The 18,866-nt window shown below is 32.5% G+C and overlaps 5 protein-coding genes and 1 long non-coding RNA gene across 6 annotated transcripts; 2 read left to right on the forward strand and 4 right to left on the reverse strand.

The window, feature by feature from the left end:
• Positions 1-4,991: 4,991 nt before the first annotated feature.
• Positions 4,992-6,978, forward strand: LOC116352657 (MIT domain-containing protein 1). Its single transcript, XM_031785399.1, has 4 exons — positions 4,992-5,251; positions 5,341-5,579; positions 5,679-5,887; positions 5,965-6,978. The coding sequence occupies exons 1-4, from the start codon at positions 5,137-5,139 to the stop codon at positions 6,116-6,118; spliced, it is 717 nt and encodes a 238-aa protein (XP_031641259.1). The 5' UTR covers positions 4,992-5,136; the 3' UTR covers positions 6,119-6,978.
• Positions 6,444-9,766, reverse strand: LOC116352656. The gene is made up of 8 exons (XM_031785398.1): positions 9,656-9,766; positions 9,423-9,600; positions 9,133-9,342; positions 8,684-8,970; positions 7,951-8,622; positions 7,706-7,878; positions 7,377-7,568; positions 6,444-7,304 (listed from the first exon to the last, which is right to left on the reverse strand). The coding sequence occupies exons 2-8, from the start codon at positions 9,515-9,517 to the stop codon at positions 7,185-7,187; spliced, it is 1,749 nt and encodes a 582-aa protein (XP_031641258.1). The 5' UTR covers positions 9,518-9,600; positions 9,656-9,766; the 3' UTR covers positions 6,444-7,184.
• A 112-nt stretch (positions 9,767-9,878) lies between these two features.
• On the forward strand, positions 9,879-11,545 carry LOC116352406 (RNA 3'-terminal phosphate cyclase). The gene is made up of 7 exons (XM_031784974.1): positions 9,879-10,065; positions 10,122-10,239; positions 10,316-10,442; positions 10,512-10,697; positions 10,758-10,896; positions 10,974-11,098; positions 11,171-11,545. The coding sequence occupies exons 1-7, from the start codon at positions 10,033-10,035 to the stop codon at positions 11,517-11,519; spliced, it is 1,077 nt and encodes a 358-aa protein (XP_031640834.1). The 5' UTR covers positions 9,879-10,032; the 3' UTR covers positions 11,520-11,545.
• A 72-nt stretch (positions 11,546-11,617) lies between these two features.
• On the reverse strand, positions 11,618-12,420 carry LOC116352407. The gene is made up of 2 exons (XR_004202286.1): positions 12,017-12,420; positions 11,618-11,948 (listed from the first exon to the last, which is right to left on the reverse strand). It is a non-coding gene; the product is annotated as an uncharacterized LOC116352407 (long non-coding RNA).
• A 920-nt stretch (positions 12,421-13,340) lies between these two features.
• LOC116352558 (G2/mitotic-specific cyclin-B) lies at positions 13,341-17,095 on the reverse strand. Its single transcript, XM_031785254.1, has 6 exons — positions 16,855-17,095; positions 14,901-15,512; positions 14,545-14,802; positions 14,305-14,475; positions 14,082-14,237; positions 13,341-13,991 (listed from the first exon to the last, which is right to left on the reverse strand). The coding sequence occupies exons 1-6, from the start codon at positions 16,888-16,890 to the stop codon at positions 13,701-13,703; spliced, it is 1,524 nt and encodes a 507-aa protein (XP_031641114.1). The 5' UTR covers positions 16,891-17,095; the 3' UTR covers positions 13,341-13,700.
• Positions 17,096-17,541: 446 nt separating this feature from the next.
• Positions 17,542-18,726, reverse strand: LOC116352465. The gene is made up of 2 exons (XM_031785086.1): positions 18,256-18,726; positions 17,542-18,174 (listed from the first exon to the last, which is right to left on the reverse strand). The coding sequence occupies exons 1-2, from the start codon at positions 18,673-18,675 to the stop codon at positions 17,698-17,700; spliced, it is 897 nt and encodes a 298-aa protein (XP_031640946.1). The 5' UTR covers positions 18,676-18,726; the 3' UTR covers positions 17,542-17,697.
• Positions 18,727-18,866: the final 140 nt, after the last annotated feature.

An 18,866-nucleotide genomic window follows, 5' to 3' on the forward strand; every position in this document is an offset into this window, starting at 1 on the left:
CTGTTTCTTATGATTGTCATTTTCGTTCATTGAGCTTTGTTTTGCGGTCATGTATCGTATTTGTCATTTCGAGTTCGTTGTTGTTTTCTTATCAATTATATTTTGTTATTGCTTATATTTATGACGTGTTTAACGTTTTATTATATATATATTTTTTGTACATTTTTGTTGCCGTTATTGTTGTTGTTTCTTTGGTTTTTCATGTAATTTCGTTAATCTCTCAATGCTACTGCTACCGCCGCTGAGAAAATGTGTAAGTGGTCTTTATAATTTGGTTCACAATATCACATTTATCAGGTTGTGTATGTATTGAAAAGTATGTACTTTGATCGTAGCTCGCTATTTACGTTTTGAAATTTTTGATTCTTTACTCATATTTTATTTTACATCGTTTCTTTATGATTTATTTATTAACAATCTGATAACGTCTATAAAAAAATTAATTATTTCACACGGATGACTTTCATCGTACATATGACACCGCATAATCAAGTTAGCATTTTGAACTTCTACGTCCAGCATGATTACAGTATTAATGTGTGTTCTTTTTTTTGCATAGATATTTTTTCAACCTCGACGAAAGTGTCGAATAGCAAATTGCCGATTGATAATATAATATGGTTGGTATAATTGATAACACCGAACTTCATAGATACGTATAATAATACGTATATGTATGTTACATTGTTTCCGCAATTTCCTTTGAATATTCTCAACTGTTGCAATCAATTTTTCAATTGAGTTTGAAACGTGCTTTTTAAGCAACATTCAAAAAGGTGTATGAACTATTCGGTGATAAGATTTCTTCTCTACTCTTTGGCTACTTGTGAATTGCTTCTGTGTGCAAATTCAATGTATTCCAGCCCACATACATACATACGTAGCCAATTAAATGTGTCTATTTTCGCGATAGAAATCATTTTCAGGCACCGATTACAAGCCGAAGCGAAACCATTTTTCTATATGCAGTGAAAATTGAAATTGGAAAATGACAAGATGTGCAACACACTAAAGGAAAACTCTTTAGCTAGGCAATATTTGTAGCACAAAACACACACACAGAGAAACAGAATGAGAGTGATAGAGAGAGAGAGAAAAAATATATATATCGCTATAGAGTGTATAAAAGTCATTTGATGAATGGTACAAAGAACATCTTGAAAAGATTAAAAGAATGAAAAACAAAGACTTGAAATGGCGTTGTCATCTCATCACTTGCGTTTAACATGATCTGCTTTAGCACACACACAAAATAATTGTGTGAAGCAAATGAGATAGAACGGAAATATTGAGGGGAAGTGTGTTTTCAACGTGTGAAAACTCCTTGTATTGTGGCTCGTGGCAAAAATTTACAGATTTACATTGCGTCCCTCTCACTTTGTCACAGTAAAAAAGAATGTTAAATTTCCTATGCGTGTAATATCTTTAGCACTTCTCATTTTGTGTGTGTTTTTTTTTTATTCATCTTCTTAGGCCTTCCGCTATCCTTCCAGTATTAAAAGTGAGATACACAACATAATAACAAGATCATTGGCGAGTGATAAGTACCTTATACTTAGGCGTTAGAGTGTGCAATGTATTATCACAATCAGCTTAAAGTAGTAGAGTTATTATGCGTGCACTTCGCACAATCAGCTCAAGTGTGTCTGCGCTTTTCTCTTCATAATTTACACACATTTCACCTCATACCACTTTGGTTTGATCGAGTTTACAGTAGCACAGCATCTTTTCTTTTTAACTGGATTTCATTTCATTCATATACACACACCGGATGAAAAGCAACAAGAAAAAGTGACGAGACACAAGTGATTGATATGCAATAAAATGAATCTTAAGCCCGACTGCGAACACGAGAAAGCGACGATACACAAAATGCCCGCACATAAAATGCAATTTTTCAATTGCATCGCACGCTCTTGCTAACACACTACAAGAAAAAGAATCTAATTGTTGCTATATATTTTATCCGGCACAGGCATAAAAGTATTGAAAAACAGCAAAGAGATGTACAACGTGTTCGAGTGCACGTCCGTGATCAAATAATAAATTATGCATCAATGTTCTCTTGAATATCGCTTGTGCATGTCTGCATTTTGTCTCTTTGTCCCATTTCTGACGATTTCCTCTGATACAAATTATCCGCTGTTTCGATAAGAGCCGTTTCTATAGCTGGCCGCAATCAATTCAAATGTTCCAAATGAAAGTAATTCTTATCGAACAATTTCGATGACATTTCAATGGATTGTTTTTGAAAATACGAATATATTTGTTCGAGTATATAAAGAAATTTTGAATATTTTCAAAATTCAAACTATAAAAAAAAACAATTTGTCCAAATTTCATAATTCAGATGACTGAAGAACATGAATATTCATGGCCAACCTTACTCAATGTATTGATTTCGAAATTACCGTCACATCTCTATGGATGGAAGTATTCGTCAAATTCATTCATGCATTCATTCATCGGGATTTTGGAGGAAAATAAAACATGCATTTTTCACACATCGAGTATTTTGCCTCACAACTTTAGCTTAGAATTCATGCTTTGAATGGAGCTTCGTGTAGAAATGCATGATTTTAACCCCGAACACGAACATTTGTGTAAGTCGAACGAAATGCTGTAAACAAACAAATTTATTCGAATGTTAAACGTGAATTTTTGGCCACAAAAATCATAAGCATTTGCTTGTTGATGTTCAACCATGCAAGAGGTAAATTCGCTCAAATATTCGGGTGAATAATTATAAAACCACAAACAATATCGGTGTGCTTAGATCTAATGTTATTTTTTTTTTTTTTTGTTTGTCGGCTGATGATTTTCGCATCTGCATTTTCAACTCTTGGTTTTCTCTCTCTCTCTCTCTCTCTCTCTCTCTCTCTCTCTCTCTCTCTCGCGTAATATTCACATTCAAAAGACACATGCAGAGAAAGAAGGCGCAAAAGAGAGATAGAGAGTCAGAAACCGAAACAGACACAAGCAAAAGCACTTTCGCATCAAAACAAAACAAAACCTTATTTTGGCTCTTTTGCATCATCACCGACGACGAATGACGATGAAAATACAGAAATGCTTGTTTGCTTCTTCGCAAAAGTGAGCCACTGTGATTAAGCGCAATGAAATCCGAAATTTATGAGAATCGAGATTACGCGGTGTGCGTGTAAAGCATGTTACATCGCTAAAAGTTAATTAATCCGATTAAATGGATTGCATTTATATGTACTGTTGTTGTCGTTGCTAGTATTTTTGTATGTATTTTAGAGTGTGTGTCTCTTTCTCTACTCCCCATTTTTGTGGCAAAATGCATATATACGTACAGTTGAAAATGTTGTAGTGCGTTGTACCGGTTCAGTGTGTTTTTGAACAATTTCATCTTCCTCTTTCTTTTGGCTCCATTTCTCTCGGGTCTTCTACTGTTGTCGTCATTCTCCAATTTATCTATTGCCAAATGGTGGTAAATGTGGCATATCTTTTATGCTTATCTAAATAAATTAAAATTTTTATGTGTCTTTAAGTCACGTTTACATTTCTCGCAAATATGTTGGGTGCGGATTTGCATCCTTGAAAACAAAAACCAAAATATCATTGCGAATTCACATCGTTGTCGACTGTCACTTGACTCCAAAAAGGTAATGAACATCGAGAATTTGTTGCTTTTTACTCTGAATTTTCATCGCTCTCTCTCTCTCTCTGGTTGTCGGTCGTTGCATTTGAATATAGCGATTAATTTAGTCGTTTCGTGGTAAGCTTGTTAGCGTAAAGTTAAATCTCGAGATTTTCAAAATGAACACACAAATATGCAAGCATCTGATGATGCTGAAAATCAATTTTTCGTATCGGATAGTTTGAAATTGATTCAAATGTTCATTTGCTGTCTCTCTGTCTTTCTCTGCCCGTCGCTCTGTACAAATGTTTGACATTGTTCCGTGCTGCAATTTTAATTATGTAAAATTCATTTTGCACGGTAATGTGTAAAAACAAATATTATTCGAGATAATAAATGTTATGGGGTATGTGCGTAAAACGCATAAATTATCATAGTTTGTGATAAAGCTAAAGCAACGTTTTATTATGTGAATTACGGTAATAAACAACGCACATTCAACAAACACCAAACACTTTACAAACATAACGTACGCGATCCTCTCGCATATTTCAATTGCCATAATCTCAATCATTGTAGATGGCAAAGGTTTGCTGACGTTTGCCACAAAACATGATTGTGCGATGTTCATTTTTATTTTATTGTGCACAGAAAAGTCGGTTAAATTCAACGATACATTGGCGCTGGTTGAATGAATGTTACTATCAGGATTCAATTATTAATGATAAGCATTATCAAAAACTATTTTTTTTTTTCATTTCTCAATTACAATAATGTAGATTATACGCTTTTCAATTGATTGATTAATCATTTATAGTTATGAGCTGTCACTAACTGTCGTAGATTTTCTCACGTTTTAAATGATGAAAGAGAATTCACGATAATTAATAATCATGATGTAAAAATTAGAAGTGGTTGAGCAATTTAAATATGAAATTATCGTAATAAATTTCAAATGAAAAAATCAACTAATTACTAACCACTATTATCTACTTGATGGTTTTTTTTTTGGTCCAAGTATCTCAGTAAAATCTAAAGATTTATTTGCTTTCCGTGCATAAAAGATATCCTTTTCATACCAAACAGAAATAAAATATACAAAATCGTGGTTCATTCATCATTTGATAAATCATTGATGCTATTCAGATTTGTTCATTTTTGTTGTTGTAATTTCGTTTGGATATTCAATTTAAAGAGTTCATTCAACATTTGAAAAAGGAATGAAAAAATTGTAACAGATTTTATTTCAAATATTTGAATGCATCCATTTTCACTTATGATACACAATCTCTGTAAACATATGTGTTTATAAGCGTACACACACACACACGTAGCACGTATGTGGTATTGTGCAATCTGTCAAAATAGCCACAAGTTTATATTGTCAATAATATAAACAACTGCTCCGTTTTGACAGTTTGAATTGGTGTTGTTCTTTTTTCTACTGCTCTAACATTATTTATCTATTGGAATTTTAATTATATTTCGAAATATTCGTTTAATGTTAGTGATTTGGTTTGAATTGATAGAAAATGAGTGCCATAGACTATTTGAAGAAGGCGGTCGAATATGATATGAATGGCAGAAAATTGGAATCGCTTAAACTGTATCAGTCAGGCATTTCAGCATTACTGGAAATATGCAAAAGTATAAAATCCCTTTTTTTATTATTATCATATAAAAAATTGTGATTGACGTTTTCGTTTAATTTCCCCGTTGGCTTCTTTAAATTGCAGCCGAAACAAATCCGGAGAAAAAACTACATTTTCAGCGAAAAATTGACGAATACATGACACGAGCTGAACAAATTAAGGCCACCATAACTGAACAACGTAGCCGCGGCGAGATTATCGATAAAATTCATATCATTGCAAATGGAACCGGTTATGGTTACGAAAGAATTTTCGGAAAATATTTGAATGATAGCGTAAAAGAGATTTCATTAGAGGAACCATATCTTAGAGAGTATTATCAGGTATAGAGCATTATCAGCTTTAATGTTTTGTTGCATTCACAAATTGAATGAATGGTGTCAATGCACTATTTTAAAATTGATTGACTCATTTTTTTTCAGTTGATCAATCTGGTTCGATTTTGTGAGCTGGTCGTGCTGAAGTGTCGAAATCTGAAATTTTTGAATGTAACAACAGTGGCGATTCCAACTGGAACTAACCAACACAACGATCAAAAAGCAGCATTTCAAGCATTAACAAATGATTTAAAAAGCCGTAACATTACATTCAGCATTGATTTCTCCGAACAACTTCACGACAGACAAATTATGTAAATATTCATGGTTTTATTTTTCAACAATAATAATACAGTTTTGATTAAATATATTCTTTTTGTTTATTCACCAGTTTAAGCAATGGATATATTATCAAAATTGGACGCGGTTTACATTATTTTCTTCCAGCTGATAAATTTTGCTTGGGACAATACAATTTCGACTTTCGCAAATGCAAAGAAACCAATATTGATATATTTTATTGTCCAGAAAATAAAACTTCGTGATAGCAACAGATTTAGACCAGATATTTCGTTATCAAGATAAGACACATTATTATAAAAAAAAAGAGAAATGATTTGTTACAACAATCATGAAAAATGTGTTCAATTGTTCTATTTAAAAATAAAATTATTCGATTTGTTACAATGGACTATTACAAAACTGTTGAATTGAACGAAAAAAGTATTTTCATGATGAAAAAAAAGTTTAATTAAAACACTTGAACGAAATCGATTATTCTCAAAGTTTTTCAAGTCATTTTATTTCATACGATCACAGTATTGGTATTCCTTTTCGATGAATGACATTAAGTCTTGAATTAAAATAATTTCTAGAAATATTTGAAACTACATCGGGTTTGTCGTCAATAATTAATTACAACGAAGATTGTCATTGAGCAGTATTCATTACTAGGTCTACCTCCAACGATTCGACAAGCCGTTTGAAAATGTTTTATTAAGCATCTGTTTTTTACTGTCATAAATTATGACTCATAACGTTGTTGGGATACTTTCGGAATTATAAAATAATTAATTTATTTTTCGGTTGATACATTTTTATTGTCATATTAGAGCTAAACACAGAATAATATTTTTAAAATCTGAATTCAAATGGAATTGTAATATTGGTGGAGTTTATGGAGTTTTGGTGAACAATCACAATTTTATCAGCTTACATCAAACATATAAGTGGCTGATAATAAAAGTGAAAATAGCCAATCTATGTTTGTAATAAAATGTCATACCAAAGACACTTTGGAACGATCTCTTACTTCGAAACCGCTATTTCCATTTTCAGTTTCAGCCAATGTAGAATCTGTTATACAAATACGAAATAAAATTAAATAATGACTATACTTCTTTGACAAGCACAAAATGACTAATGTAAATAAAAATGATTATTAGATCTGATTTCATCACAAAGATAATATTTCAAATATTATAAATAGTAAGTGCACTTCAAATTTACGCTTTAAAAAATGGATAATAAAATGTGGTACAAAATATACTGGCATTTTGTTTGATTTAAAAACAAAAGACTGTTTAAAATTGTATGGCTAATGCATTTAGTCTATGAAAAAATGAAAATTGATTCAATGGACGAGTGGAGTACTCGCATTTGTGAATCGTTGGATATATCGAATTTTTCCATCGTTTTATGGAAGAGTGGACCTTCGAATCGAATCAAATCCTGAAATAATTTATAAACAAAATTAGTAAGTATTCACGGAAATAAGCATAAGTTTTGAAAACCGATAATTACTGTCATTTCATGTAGACCACAAACATCCAGGCAATGAGAGATCAAAACGTAGATTTTTACGTACAAATGCGCGATGCGAACGTAATCAGCATTAGGAGTTTGTGGATAGTCAATTTTGGCTGAACCAAGATTACGAATTTTATGTTCCGTATATAAAATGGCATTGGCTTGTTTCGCCGTCAATTCTTCTTGCTGCATCAAATAAGAAATTATTGTTTTTTTTTAAGTTGAACCATTCAGATTTGAGAAATATATTTGTTTGATCATTCAAATAAAAATGTCGTTAATTGGCCAAAGTAAAATTTAAAAAGAAATGGCAATATTTATACCTGAACTAAATATTTTAGTGTAAGAATGACCACCATAAATTCTTTTTTCTCCAAAAATTTCTTCGGAAAATCATCGTCGAGATCAAGAACCCAATTGAGCAGATTCCAGCGAGATTTATCAAAATTACGCTCCTTATTTTTGAAGATCAAATCAAATAATTCCGGCAATTTCACTGAAATGAATACATTCATTTTATTCAAATAATATCGAATTTTATGCGGAAAAATGATGAAACAATTTTTACTTGGTGGATAGATGATTTTTTCTTCGGTGACTTTGAACGGTTCATCATGTGCATGTTTGATGCAAATTTTGCGTGTGTCCCGACGTCGTGCGTGGTCTTTCAATAAAATGCCACATAATTTCATTAAAATGGGTACCACCAATTCCGTATAGCTCTTGGACTTATAATTACGGAAATCAATGAATTCCACATCTTTTACATTGAATATATCGTCCACAACCAGTTTATACATGAATGCGTCATGTTTTTTACAAAATTTCCAAAATGACATTTTCGGTTCCGGTTCATCGTTAAAATTTATATCATAGCAATTTAACCCATTTTCAATGGAGTTCAATTGTTCAGGTGTGCAATCTGGTCCAAAAATATCACAACTGATGCGTTCCAAATCGAAATTTGGCTTATTTTTAACCATTCCCATTGGTTGACGTTTTACGTACATTGAAACATTCCAAATTTTTCCGCGATTTTCGGTAGTATTTGATGCAACCAATTTATTTATCCAATCACCGATGACATAATACGGAAGAAAATTGGATCCACACAATGCACTCAACAATGGCATTTGATAAATATTTAACTGTAGTTTTTCGAGTAATTTATGCCTGCAATAACGGATGCCAGTTAGTGTCTTGATGTTTATGCCGTTGGCCCTCCAAAATTGAAAATCACCTTAAAATCCATTATTTAAATTAGATAAACATTTATAAATGGTATTTAATTTGTGTATCACCTTCGAATGCCATGAAATCCGTATCATTGGAAATGATCGCCAATACTTCGTCGGCATGTTGTTTTGCATAACGTGCAATTTCTTGATTATGCCGAAAGAGATTCACATAGAAATCACCGTAACGGCGCACCAGCTTCTTCAGATTATAATCAAATGCCAATGACATACGAATGTCCGTTGAAAATTTATTTTTCTCATCCAGATACGCTTTCAAATCGGATTTCGATTCGAGTTTGTCGAATATGGTCAAACAATTCATATATTCAGATTCCCGTTTTGGAATAAAACTGCAACATAAAATTATACATGTATAAGCGAATGACAATCAGAATAGTGATAGAGCTGATATTGGCACCGTAGAATTGCGTGTAGAAGTGAGTGACCACGCCCAAGCGTAGCCGATACCAGCTCTGAATACTGCAAATGTATACGATTAAAATAATTCTTACAATTGAAGGTCATCGGTGTACTTGGTGCCAGCCATAAAAAATACCAATTTGACATTGGTCTTTTTTAAATTTTCCAAAAAATTACGCAACATTTTATTGTAATAATCGAAACGGCCACCCAGAATCACACCAATTTCATCACGTTGTACAAAAATATGGGCTACTTCCTTTAAATCAATTAATATTTGCGGCACTTTTCCATTGTTATCGCTAAATTATGGACACATACTCAAATTAATTAATTAATTTTCACTTTCAAAAATTCAAAATGTTCTATGTTTTCTACTTACATTTTCCAATTTTCAATCTCGTCATGCATATCAATCCGATCGATGATATTCTTTTCGAATCGAGTTATAAAATTATTAAGACCTTTAACACCCATCTTTTTGTTGTCCTTATGGTTCGATTATACTAATTTTCCTTTGCCGCCGGTAATGTATTACTTTCGATCTCAAGTTATTTTTACTGCAAACATTCAATATGATCATATTGTGTTTGCACACTTTTGTAAATAACTTACGTGTTCATTTACAAATGGTTCAATATATTTAGAAGTGAATCTATGAAATCTTATGCACTCATTGTGAAATACGCATTAAATTCAAGTTATAGCGACTACTTTGTTTTTTTTTTTTTTTTTTTTTGAACTTTGTTTATTCGTATCAGTATTCTATACAATACAAATACAAAAACACAAACACACATACAAAGGCAGTGTACACCATACACTGTACAATTTCATTTGACATATGATTTTGACAGCACGTACGTGTGTTTATAATGTCAAGATTTTATGGAAATGCCGGCATGCTATTTTAAATTCAATTAAAATTTGTAGAATTTTTTACATTCTTTTCGAACCAATTCTCAACAAATTAAGTCTAGTGAAAATCGACGATGATTTTAATCGATGGAAGTGTCATGGAAGGGGTAAGTGGTGATGGTTCTTGCAAATTGATAAAATTTTACTAAAATTTCTTTGTTAGGGTGGCCAAATTTTGAGAATGGCAATCTCATTAAGTGCATTACTACGAAAACCAGTGAAAATAACCAAAATTCGAGCGGGACGGAAAAATGGGGGACTGGCTGCTCAGCATTTAAATGGTATGCTCTCGTACATCAATATTCAATATCCTTTCGTGATGTTTACCATTAAATTTATGTTTCGTATAATGATTAGGCATTGAGTTGGCTCGAGACATATGCAAGGCATCAGCTAAAGGATTGTTCATTGGATCGTCTGAGGTTGAATTCAGTCCAAACAAATTAAACGGTGGCGACTATACAGCTGATACCAAAACGGCTGGGTAAATTAGAGAATGCTGCAAAATCCATTTTCAATGCAGTTTGAAATAAAAAATCATATCTATTTTTAGGAGTGTTGCATTGTTACTTCAAGTTTCATTGCCATTGATTCTATTTGGTGATGCACCATCTACTCTACATTTGAAGGGTGGAACAAATGCTGAAATGGCACCACAGATCGATTTCATGACCGAAATATTTCGACCAAATTTGGAACGATTTGGAGCTACATTCGATTTTACTTTGGAACGTCGCGGGCAAGTATAGATGCTGAAAAATCCAATTGATCGCTCACGGAAACGAACTCATTTTTCTAGATATTTTCCAAGAGGTGGCGGATATTGTATAATTAATGCCCGACCTGTGAAATACCTGCAACCAATTGATCTGACAAATGTTGGAGATATTACAAAGATATTCGGATGGAGTTTTGTGGCTGGGTCGTTGCCGGTTCATGTGAGTGCTTTTTTTAAAAGTCCATTCTACTGAAGCATGCGTGAATGTGCTAAATGTGATGTATTTTTTTCCATAAGTTAGCGGATGAAATGATGAATGGTGCCAAAAATGAATTGAATCGATCGTTGAAAAACTGTCCAATTGATATTGAAGCATATAAAGAAACCAAAGATGTTGCCAAAGACAATGCATCTGGAATAATGTACGATAAGATGGAAAAATATGTATTTATATTCTGAATATTTAATGGATTTCGATTTTTGTTCGCCTCTAGAATTGGATACGAAACAACGACACATTGTATATTGGGTGCATCAGCACTCGGTACTCGAAACGAGAGAGCATATGATACGGGAAGAAAAGCAGCCAATGAATTGATCAAATGTTTAGGTAGTTGCGTCGATGTACATGTACAAGATCAGCTTATAATATTTATGGCATTGGCACGAGGAGTGAGCCGAGTCCGATGCACCTTACCACTAACAATGCACACAAAAACCGCTATTTACATTGCTGAACTCATCACAGAAGCTAAATTCAATGTGATTGATAATGGAGCCACTGGAATTATTGAATGTAATGGGATTTCCTTCGAAAATGGCTATTTTGCCAGAAATGAATAAAAAATACATATTTTATGACGAGAAAAGGTTTCTTTTTTATTCACCCACAACTGCTTCACACTGCCTTCATGATAGAGCCAAAGGAAAATTTATCACCATTGATGTTAATAGAGATTTTTTATTTTTATTTCATTAAAACCTACAATTTTTACTTATTTTCGAAAAAAATTCCATTAATTACTGTATACGTTGGTTTCTTCGTTTGTCTTAGTTTTATATTTTGAATTTTCTCTTGCATTTGTTGATTTATCTCTAATGCACGATTTAATTTGTGTTCAATTTTCTTGAACTTTTTCGTAGTTGATTTTTTCAATCTTCGACTCCATTCAGGTTGTTTATATTCAACAGGCTTACTGCGATTAATAGAAGTTGCATGAATATCTCGTCCGTAAGCAATATCAATTCGGGAGCAATAAGTTGATGTATTAACTAATAGTTAAAAACGATTCATATTTTAAAAAATCACTTGGGACAAAATCTTTTTATTAAAAAATTACCATTTCTCAGGTATTTTCTGAGCTCCTCCACTTTTTGATATCTTTCCGTTTCGTTCATGTTTTCGTTAGAAAAAATTTGAATTCGTTTTAATTCTTTGTCGATTTAATTTACTATCGTAAGATGTGGAATTGACTCTTTTCTGAGCTAAAGAAATAATGACTGAACGGTCCAATTATTTGCTAAATAATAAAACGGCTTTGTTAATGGCTCATTATTTTATTGCAATTTTGCTGGCACTGTATGAAACACGAAAGTAATTTCGCCGATTTGTTTTGTTTGCAAGCAAACACACAAACATAACAAAATAGCAAACATTCCCGATAAAATTGTTTGACGATTGCCAATTATAAGTGACGAATCGGTTGAACTATAATCAAAGAATTGCACGTGACAATCTGATGGGCGACGTTTCTCTATTTTTAAGTGAACATTGCAAATATAAATCATCGAATGAGATTAAGAATGGGACATATTTTTTTGATTTCATAAAAATGTGTCGACATAATATGCCATTGAAGTACACAATACAAAAGCATACATCGCCTTCTATGATTTGTTATATTTCTATGTTCCCATTGATTCTACAATGAAAATCAAGAAATATTGTCCCATTTTTATTCTCATTCATTGAAATAGATATGTTGTTTTGAGAAAGACGCTGTTTGGTTGCAAAGGTGCTTTGACCGATGACACTTGCTTCGAAATATTCAACGACTTTTCATTCTTTGGCAGCGGACTCTGTTTATGTTATTTTCAAGAAGATCATACTTTCAAATTTGGTCTTATAACTCGAGACAGCATCGCTTCATCATTTTATTGGTGCAAGCAAAAGCTGCAGTATCTATTTTATAGATGCATTCCTCAGAATTAAATTCGATCAGATTATGTCTGTGAATTTGTTTTAAGCTTTCCAACTGCCTGTTCAAGAGCTCAAAATCAAAATGATCAAACAAAAATACTAGTTCGTCAATTGGTCATTTGATTTTAAACTAATAATGAATATATGCAATAAAAATTAAAACAAACGCAATGATGATCAAAACTGTTCATATCGAATTGTTTATTTAACATTCTTTATATTTTCTACAATGCGTTTTTTTTTTCATGAAATTCCTAAATGTTAGTGTTTCGATTGGATTTGTTTCCGAAGTATCTAAAAGAAAATATCGCCTAATTTGATCCAATTTCGAAAACATTCGACTGGGCCCAGATAAATTAGTCAGAATGAAATTGTAAATTAATTCGCTAAATATGCATGAAAAATTGTGTGAAACTGGGAAATGATATTCTCTAATTATGAAGTTCATGCAATTTTCAAATAAATTTTTAATTTTTGAGAGCCTTAAAATACTTTATTCATTCACTTTATTCGATTAAATTATTTTGAACTCAAATGGCCTCCGTTGGGAATGGGCTCGTATCTTCGAACAAAAATCGTTTGGTACAAATTTTTTATCTCTTTCTCTCTCATTTTTTTTATACAAACATGCAATTTTGTTTAAAAACTTCTTTATATTTCGTACGCTGAATCGCATTTATACTCGTCCAATATAAACCAACACAATAAAAAAAAATACATTTCTAAATGAAGTGAAAAAAGGACCAATGATTAAAAAAAATGTGCAAAGTTTCTTCTGTGGAAGATGTGCATGTGTATGCGTGAATGCGTTATCGTAAATGTGTTCATTCTTGATTGATGATTTTTCTCAAAATGTTGTGGGATCTTTCACAAATTAGAGCCATTTCACCTTGTTTTACCGATTTGTATTTGATATAGACGTTATTTGTTTTTGACGTTGGTGCGTTCAATACGTATGTAATCAAATCTTTGACAATTGGCCGCAAGTATTCTGCACTGTACGTACTGTAAAACTCCAAAACTGAATTCCACAAGGTGTCAAACTTGATGGATTTGTCCGGACACATTAGCGATTCCATAATACACAATGAGACATACAATGATGCTGCTGCAATCTGCAAATAAATCATCGAAAAGGTATGCATTCAATAAGGTTTTGATATAAAAAAAAAACAACGTTGATTTTTGTCACTTTTGTTATTTACCTCAGATGGCAGGTATTCGGAAAGTCCATAATCGATGGCACCCAGCTCAATGAAATATTTCGATAAAATGTGTATTTGACTGTCGGCTTTAGCAGCCTTTGAGAATCGACGTAAGAAGTGAATTGCAGTTGGAGCTCCCATTTCAAATTTCAATTTCTGAAATAGATATTCGATTGAATTAGAATTTCATCGAAATTGATTTAGTCACGAAGACTTTGCTTACCTTCAAAATGTGCTTCTCCATTTGAAGAATTTGCTCTTTTGTGTACGTGTTGTCTGTAATATAAACAAAGTCATTCACATCTGGTGGGTATAATTCTTCATATTTTGATGCAACAAATAATGCAGCCACGCCAACTAATTGAAGATTTTTCCGTGATGTCGTTTTGACCGTCTGTAAACAAATTGCGACATTGAAACAAACGTGATATATTTCAATTTAATATCGATGGAATGCACTTACTTGCAAATAACGGTCGATGAGTGACACGGTTATATGGAATGTTTCCTGAGTAAAATGGTATTGCGTGTGTACTTCACTTATCCAATCCAATAGAACTGTACGCATTCTTGGATGTACCTCTGTTTGTCCATCTAAATGATTCTTTCGAATGGCATACTTTTGTTCCATTTCAAATAGATATGCGTAGATATCATTCACGTATTCGCATACAAGCAAGCAATTTCGTTCGTCACCATCATCAATATTTAAACCGTCAAACTAAAATTGTTTCAAATAGCAATGATTATATGTTCCTGCCGCATCGACGCATCGTCGATGATTTATGAAATGTATGCAAAGATAATGGTATTACTTACGCCATTGATCAAACCATTAGAGTACGATGATGAAAACGATGGTGGACAGAATCTTGATTGAATGACTGGATTGTCAGCGATTAGTTTTGGCGCTTCTGCCTCTGGTTCCGGTTTGTTGGTTGGCACCTTTTTCTTTAGAATTTCTGATGAATTTGCAGTTTTCGGTAAGATCGTTGCAAGTTTGGCGCGTCGTGTCAATGTGCTATCTTGCCGTTTCATAACTGGCTTTTCAATTTTGACTTCTTTGAGTGTTGCCGTTTCCGTTGATTTGACGCGCACCAATTTTGGACCAGATTGACCGGAACCATTTGAACCGATGCTCGTGATTGAGGTCTTACTGACTGAATTGTTGCGTAAAAGTGGCTTTCGTAGGGGCTCATTTTTCCAATGAGTGTCAACACGGGCTTTGACGTTCTTTAAATCAATTGTATTCGGTATATTTTCAGCCGAATTTTGACTGATCAATTTTTTATCATTCAAAATGCGCGATTTTTCAGTACGATTCACCAAATTACCAAGTGCCGCACGACGTGTTGTTGTTGTTGTTGTCGCTGTATGGAGTGTCGTTTTTTTGACACCAACTGACAATGCATCTCCATGAGTGATTAAATTCTGTATGAATGAAAACAAAAATTTTTTTTTTTTAAATATTCTGAGTGGAATAAACAAAAATGTAGAATTCCACGGTTAAGAAAACTAACAGACAATATCTTGAACTAACTGGTCAGTTGAGCTGACAGTACGTTAGCCAGCTAAATGGACTTAAACAATAGAAGTTATTGTTATAATGAACAATCACTTCTATTAAAACAAGAAAAGTGATTCATCATTAAAACAATAACGTCTATTGTTTTAGCCCATTTAGCTGGCTAACGTAATGTCAGCTCAACTGACCAGTTAATTCAATATATTATCTGAAAACTACTGTCACTTTTATGTAAAACAAAATCATCAAACAAATGAACGATCAAAAAAGGAGAGATAGAAAAGAGAACAAATCTTGGGGAGGCAGAAAAAATGAAACTTCCGTGTCGAATGGTACACCAGTACACGCTACGAATCTATATTTCATTGTAATTAACATATACATTGAGTCGCATAGACTAAGCAAGCGAGTACCGTTTACTTGATGCTTAGCCGTACCCCTTATTGTTGACAATATATAAAAAATTAGGTATATTATATCGAAACAAATTAAGAAAATTCAATGAGTATTTTGTTCAATGAACACAAAACAAAACCGAGAAACTGAAAAAAATGATAAATTAGCGTCTATTAATGATTGCAATACTTTGCTTCTAAAATGCATAAAACTAGGAATTTCAATTGTAGAAAAAAGAACTATCGCGAAATAAAGTAGAGCAAAATTGCTTGGCTTGTATGAAATGTGAAAAAACGAACTTTTATTCCATAAAAGCCGGACAAATTTTAACGATGGCCACTGTACCAAAGCGTGTGCATGTAAAAAAAAAAACAAAGTACTAGAGTGCCGTTTTTGTTTCTCTCTATTGATCACATTGGCACATCACCGACGATAAATCATAAATTTGTATCTAACGTTACAGTCAGCCAATCCTCTCATTGAATTTGACTAACAACACGAAAAATAACCAAAAATGATGACATCTTCATTTTTTGGCGCTAATAACAGCATGCCACGAATACATTGTTTATAATGAAATAAAAAATATCTCGTTCAATTTAAGAGTTGCGACGTTATGCAGAACCCGATAAATCACATTTATGTAAATCAATGTAAAAAAAGATATGTTTTTCCCGTTAGATGAGCATCAATTACATGACATGAATTGCGTCGCTTCATTGTATTCTTGAGGAATTATGATTTTTCCGATCGAATGAAAAATGAAATCGATGTAATGCTAATTTCGATTACGAATTATATAGAAAATAAATCTATTCTAGATACAATAGCTTAAAAAAATATATAGTTTACCTCATCAACGATAGCTGCAGCCCGACGTGTTGCCATTTTTTTCGAGTTTGTTCGTTAAAGTGTTAATTTTGAATGAAAACTAATTATATTTGTTGAAATGTATTTACAAAATATCGCTCTGGCGATTTTAAACTAGCTTTAATATTAATCACAAACACAAAAAATCTAATATTAAAAAAGAAATCTACGATCAGAATTTTCTAATTTTTATGTGAACAGACCCGATGCAAAAACTGGAATGCAGTTCGCTTGATGTTCCGACTAATTCGTTAAGCGAATTTTTTCAAATGTTCAAAGACCAAACTATCCACTCACTCTAATTGGTCGGATAGATGCACTTCATTTGCAATCGACGTGAAGTTAGTGACACGCACTAAACTCACCACATGCTATCCCAAACAATATAGCTCGGATAATACATAGATGGCGTTATGATTATATTTCCATGAAAATTACATTTTGCGTGTAATTTAATCACATTACTTATTTTTATTTTATTATTTAAAAGTTATATTTTTTAGTATGTATATACTTGGGTTTTTTACTATAAGCAATGCATTTCTGAAATTGTAAGTGGACCCGTTTCATTTGTTCACAAAAAAAAAACTGTACCAAAAACATGCCAATCTGTAATAAAATGTATTGATTTTTTGGGAAAAATGATCTTTTTTATGAAAAAAAATGCAATTTTTATCAACAATATTAAATTTAAAATTTATTCGATTTTCGATGCTCCATAAAACCGAGCTTATCTACATTTCTATGCGCAAAAAATCGATAATATTTTCATTATCATTCATTATCCATTGATAATTGATGATAAGTTGTATCAAAATAACAATTTTATTGTTCTCTACCTAATTTTTGTAGTTCATATTGCATTGGTTTGGCGTGACAAATATAATTAATGGTCCAATCATCTTCGACACCTTTTGTAATTTCTTTAATGAATCGATAATTTGCAATGCTGTAGAATTTTTGAAAGTGGCTAAGTAAATCAGAACTTGGTCCCTTAAATATATCGGAAAACTCTATATTACACGCTTCATGATTTGCAACTGAATGTACAACTACCATAATTTCAACGAAAACTCGTGTTGTTTCATCATCATCGTCGTCATCATCGTCGTCATCTTGTTGTGTGATAAATTGAATGTTATGCGGAAAAATCCATGCGATCTCCTTTGAGTTGATCGAAAGTGATTGTCGTTGTTTGACTGACAATGTACCAACAATACGTCGCATTTTTTCAACTGTGTCGTCATCAACCATATCATGCATAGCTTTAAAATTAGCAGCAGCCAATAGATTTGACACAACCTATTGATATCAGACAATTTTATAGAAAATTAATGAATTCTACCAAATTATATGAAATTTGATTTTGAAATTGGTCATTACCGTTATGGCTTGTTTAGCACCATTGAGAAATTCCTTTATGTCGAATGTTCGATCATGAAAATATCGAAGCAAAAATATGGCTAAGCGATTTTTAACCATGAGATATGGAGATGGTTGATTCTCATATGCGTCATCGAATCCTGGTAATTCACAATCATCGTCATCATCTTTGTTTTCTTTGTGATTGCTTGAATAATTGCGACAAATGCATCCGAAATGAACATTGTGTCGTCGATGAATATTGCTGAACTCAATTGTTGACGTTAAATTTGGCAATGAACTATTTATTAAATTGACTGCATTTTTGGTACTATTTATCGTATAATATCTGGATGATGTTCGCAATGAATTATTCATATAATTGATTACACTAAATTTATACGCAATTTGATTTATTTTTTGGCAATTTGCTAGAAACATGTTTGGTTTTCTTTAATTCAATGCTTTTTACGTCTACTTTATTTTATTTTCTTGTCAAAACGTTTGACATTCTACAACACCAATTGGAATTTGTGGTGAACTATACAATTTTTATCCGAAACTATTGCGATTGGATGACATCTGTTGGAAGTAATGTTTACAGTCAGAAAAAACGTTATTTATTTTTGAAA

The sequence above is a fragment of the Contarinia nasturtii genome, unplaced genomic scaffold (genome assembly GCF_009176525.2).
Source record: "Contarinia nasturtii isolate CC-2019 unplaced genomic scaffold, AAFC_CNas_1.1 Cnas_scaffold_187, whole genome shotgun sequence".
Taxonomy (NCBI): domain Eukaryota; kingdom Metazoa; phylum Arthropoda; class Insecta; order Diptera; family Cecidomyiidae; genus Contarinia; species Contarinia nasturtii.

Coding starts and splice junctions, on each gene's coding strand:
- LOC116352406 (XM_031784974.1), top strand. CDS start 10,033: ATGATTTTAATCGATGGAAGTGTCATGGAAGGG. Junction 10,698..10,757: donor TTTACTTTGGAACGTCGCGG/GCAAGTATAGAT, acceptor TCATTTTTCTAG/ATATTTTCCAAGAGGTGGCG. Junction 11,099..11,170: donor GACAATGCATCTGGAATAAT/GTACGATAAGAT, acceptor GTTCGCCTCTAG/AATTGGATACGAAACAACGA.
- LOC116352656 (XM_031785398.1), bottom strand. CDS start 9,517: ATGGGTGTTAAAGGTCTTAATAATTTTATAACTCGATTCGAAAAGAAT. Junction 8,623..8,683: donor GGATTTCATGGCATTCGAAG/GTGATACACAAA, acceptor ATGGATTTTAAG/GTGATTTTCAATTTTGGAGG. Junction 7,305..7,376: donor GTGGTCTACATGAAATGACA/GTAATTATCGGT, acceptor AAATTATTTCAG/GATTTGATTCGATTCGAAGG.
- LOC116352657 (XM_031785399.1), top strand. CDS start 5,137: ATGAGTGCCATAGACTATTTGAAGAAGGCGGTCGAATATGATATGAAT. Junction 5,252..5,340: donor ATTACTGGAAATATGCAAAA/GTATAAAATCCC, acceptor TTTAAATTGCAG/CCGAAACAAATCCGGAGAAA. Junction 5,580..5,678: donor ATCTTAGAGAGTATTATCAG/GTATAGAGCATT, acceptor ATTTTTTTTCAG/TTGATCAATCTGGTTCGATT.
- LOC116352465 (XM_031785086.1), bottom strand. CDS start 18,675: ATGTTTCTAGCAAATTGCCAAAAAATAAATCAAATTGCGTATAAATTT. Junction 18,175..18,255: donor GTGCTAAACAAGCCATAACG/GTAATGACCAAT, acceptor TGATATCAATAG/GTTGTGTCAAATCTATTGGC.
- LOC116352558 (XM_031785254.1), bottom strand. CDS start 16,890: ATGGCAACACGTCGGGCTGCAGCTATCGTTGATGAG. Junction 14,476..14,544: donor TCATCGACCGTTATTTGCAA/GTAAGTGCATTC, acceptor ATTTGTTTACAG/ACGGTCAAAACGACATCACG. Junction 13,992..14,081: donor CCGAATACCTGCCATCTGAG/GTAAATAACAAA, acceptor ATTTATTTGCAG/ATTGCAGCAGCATCATTGTA.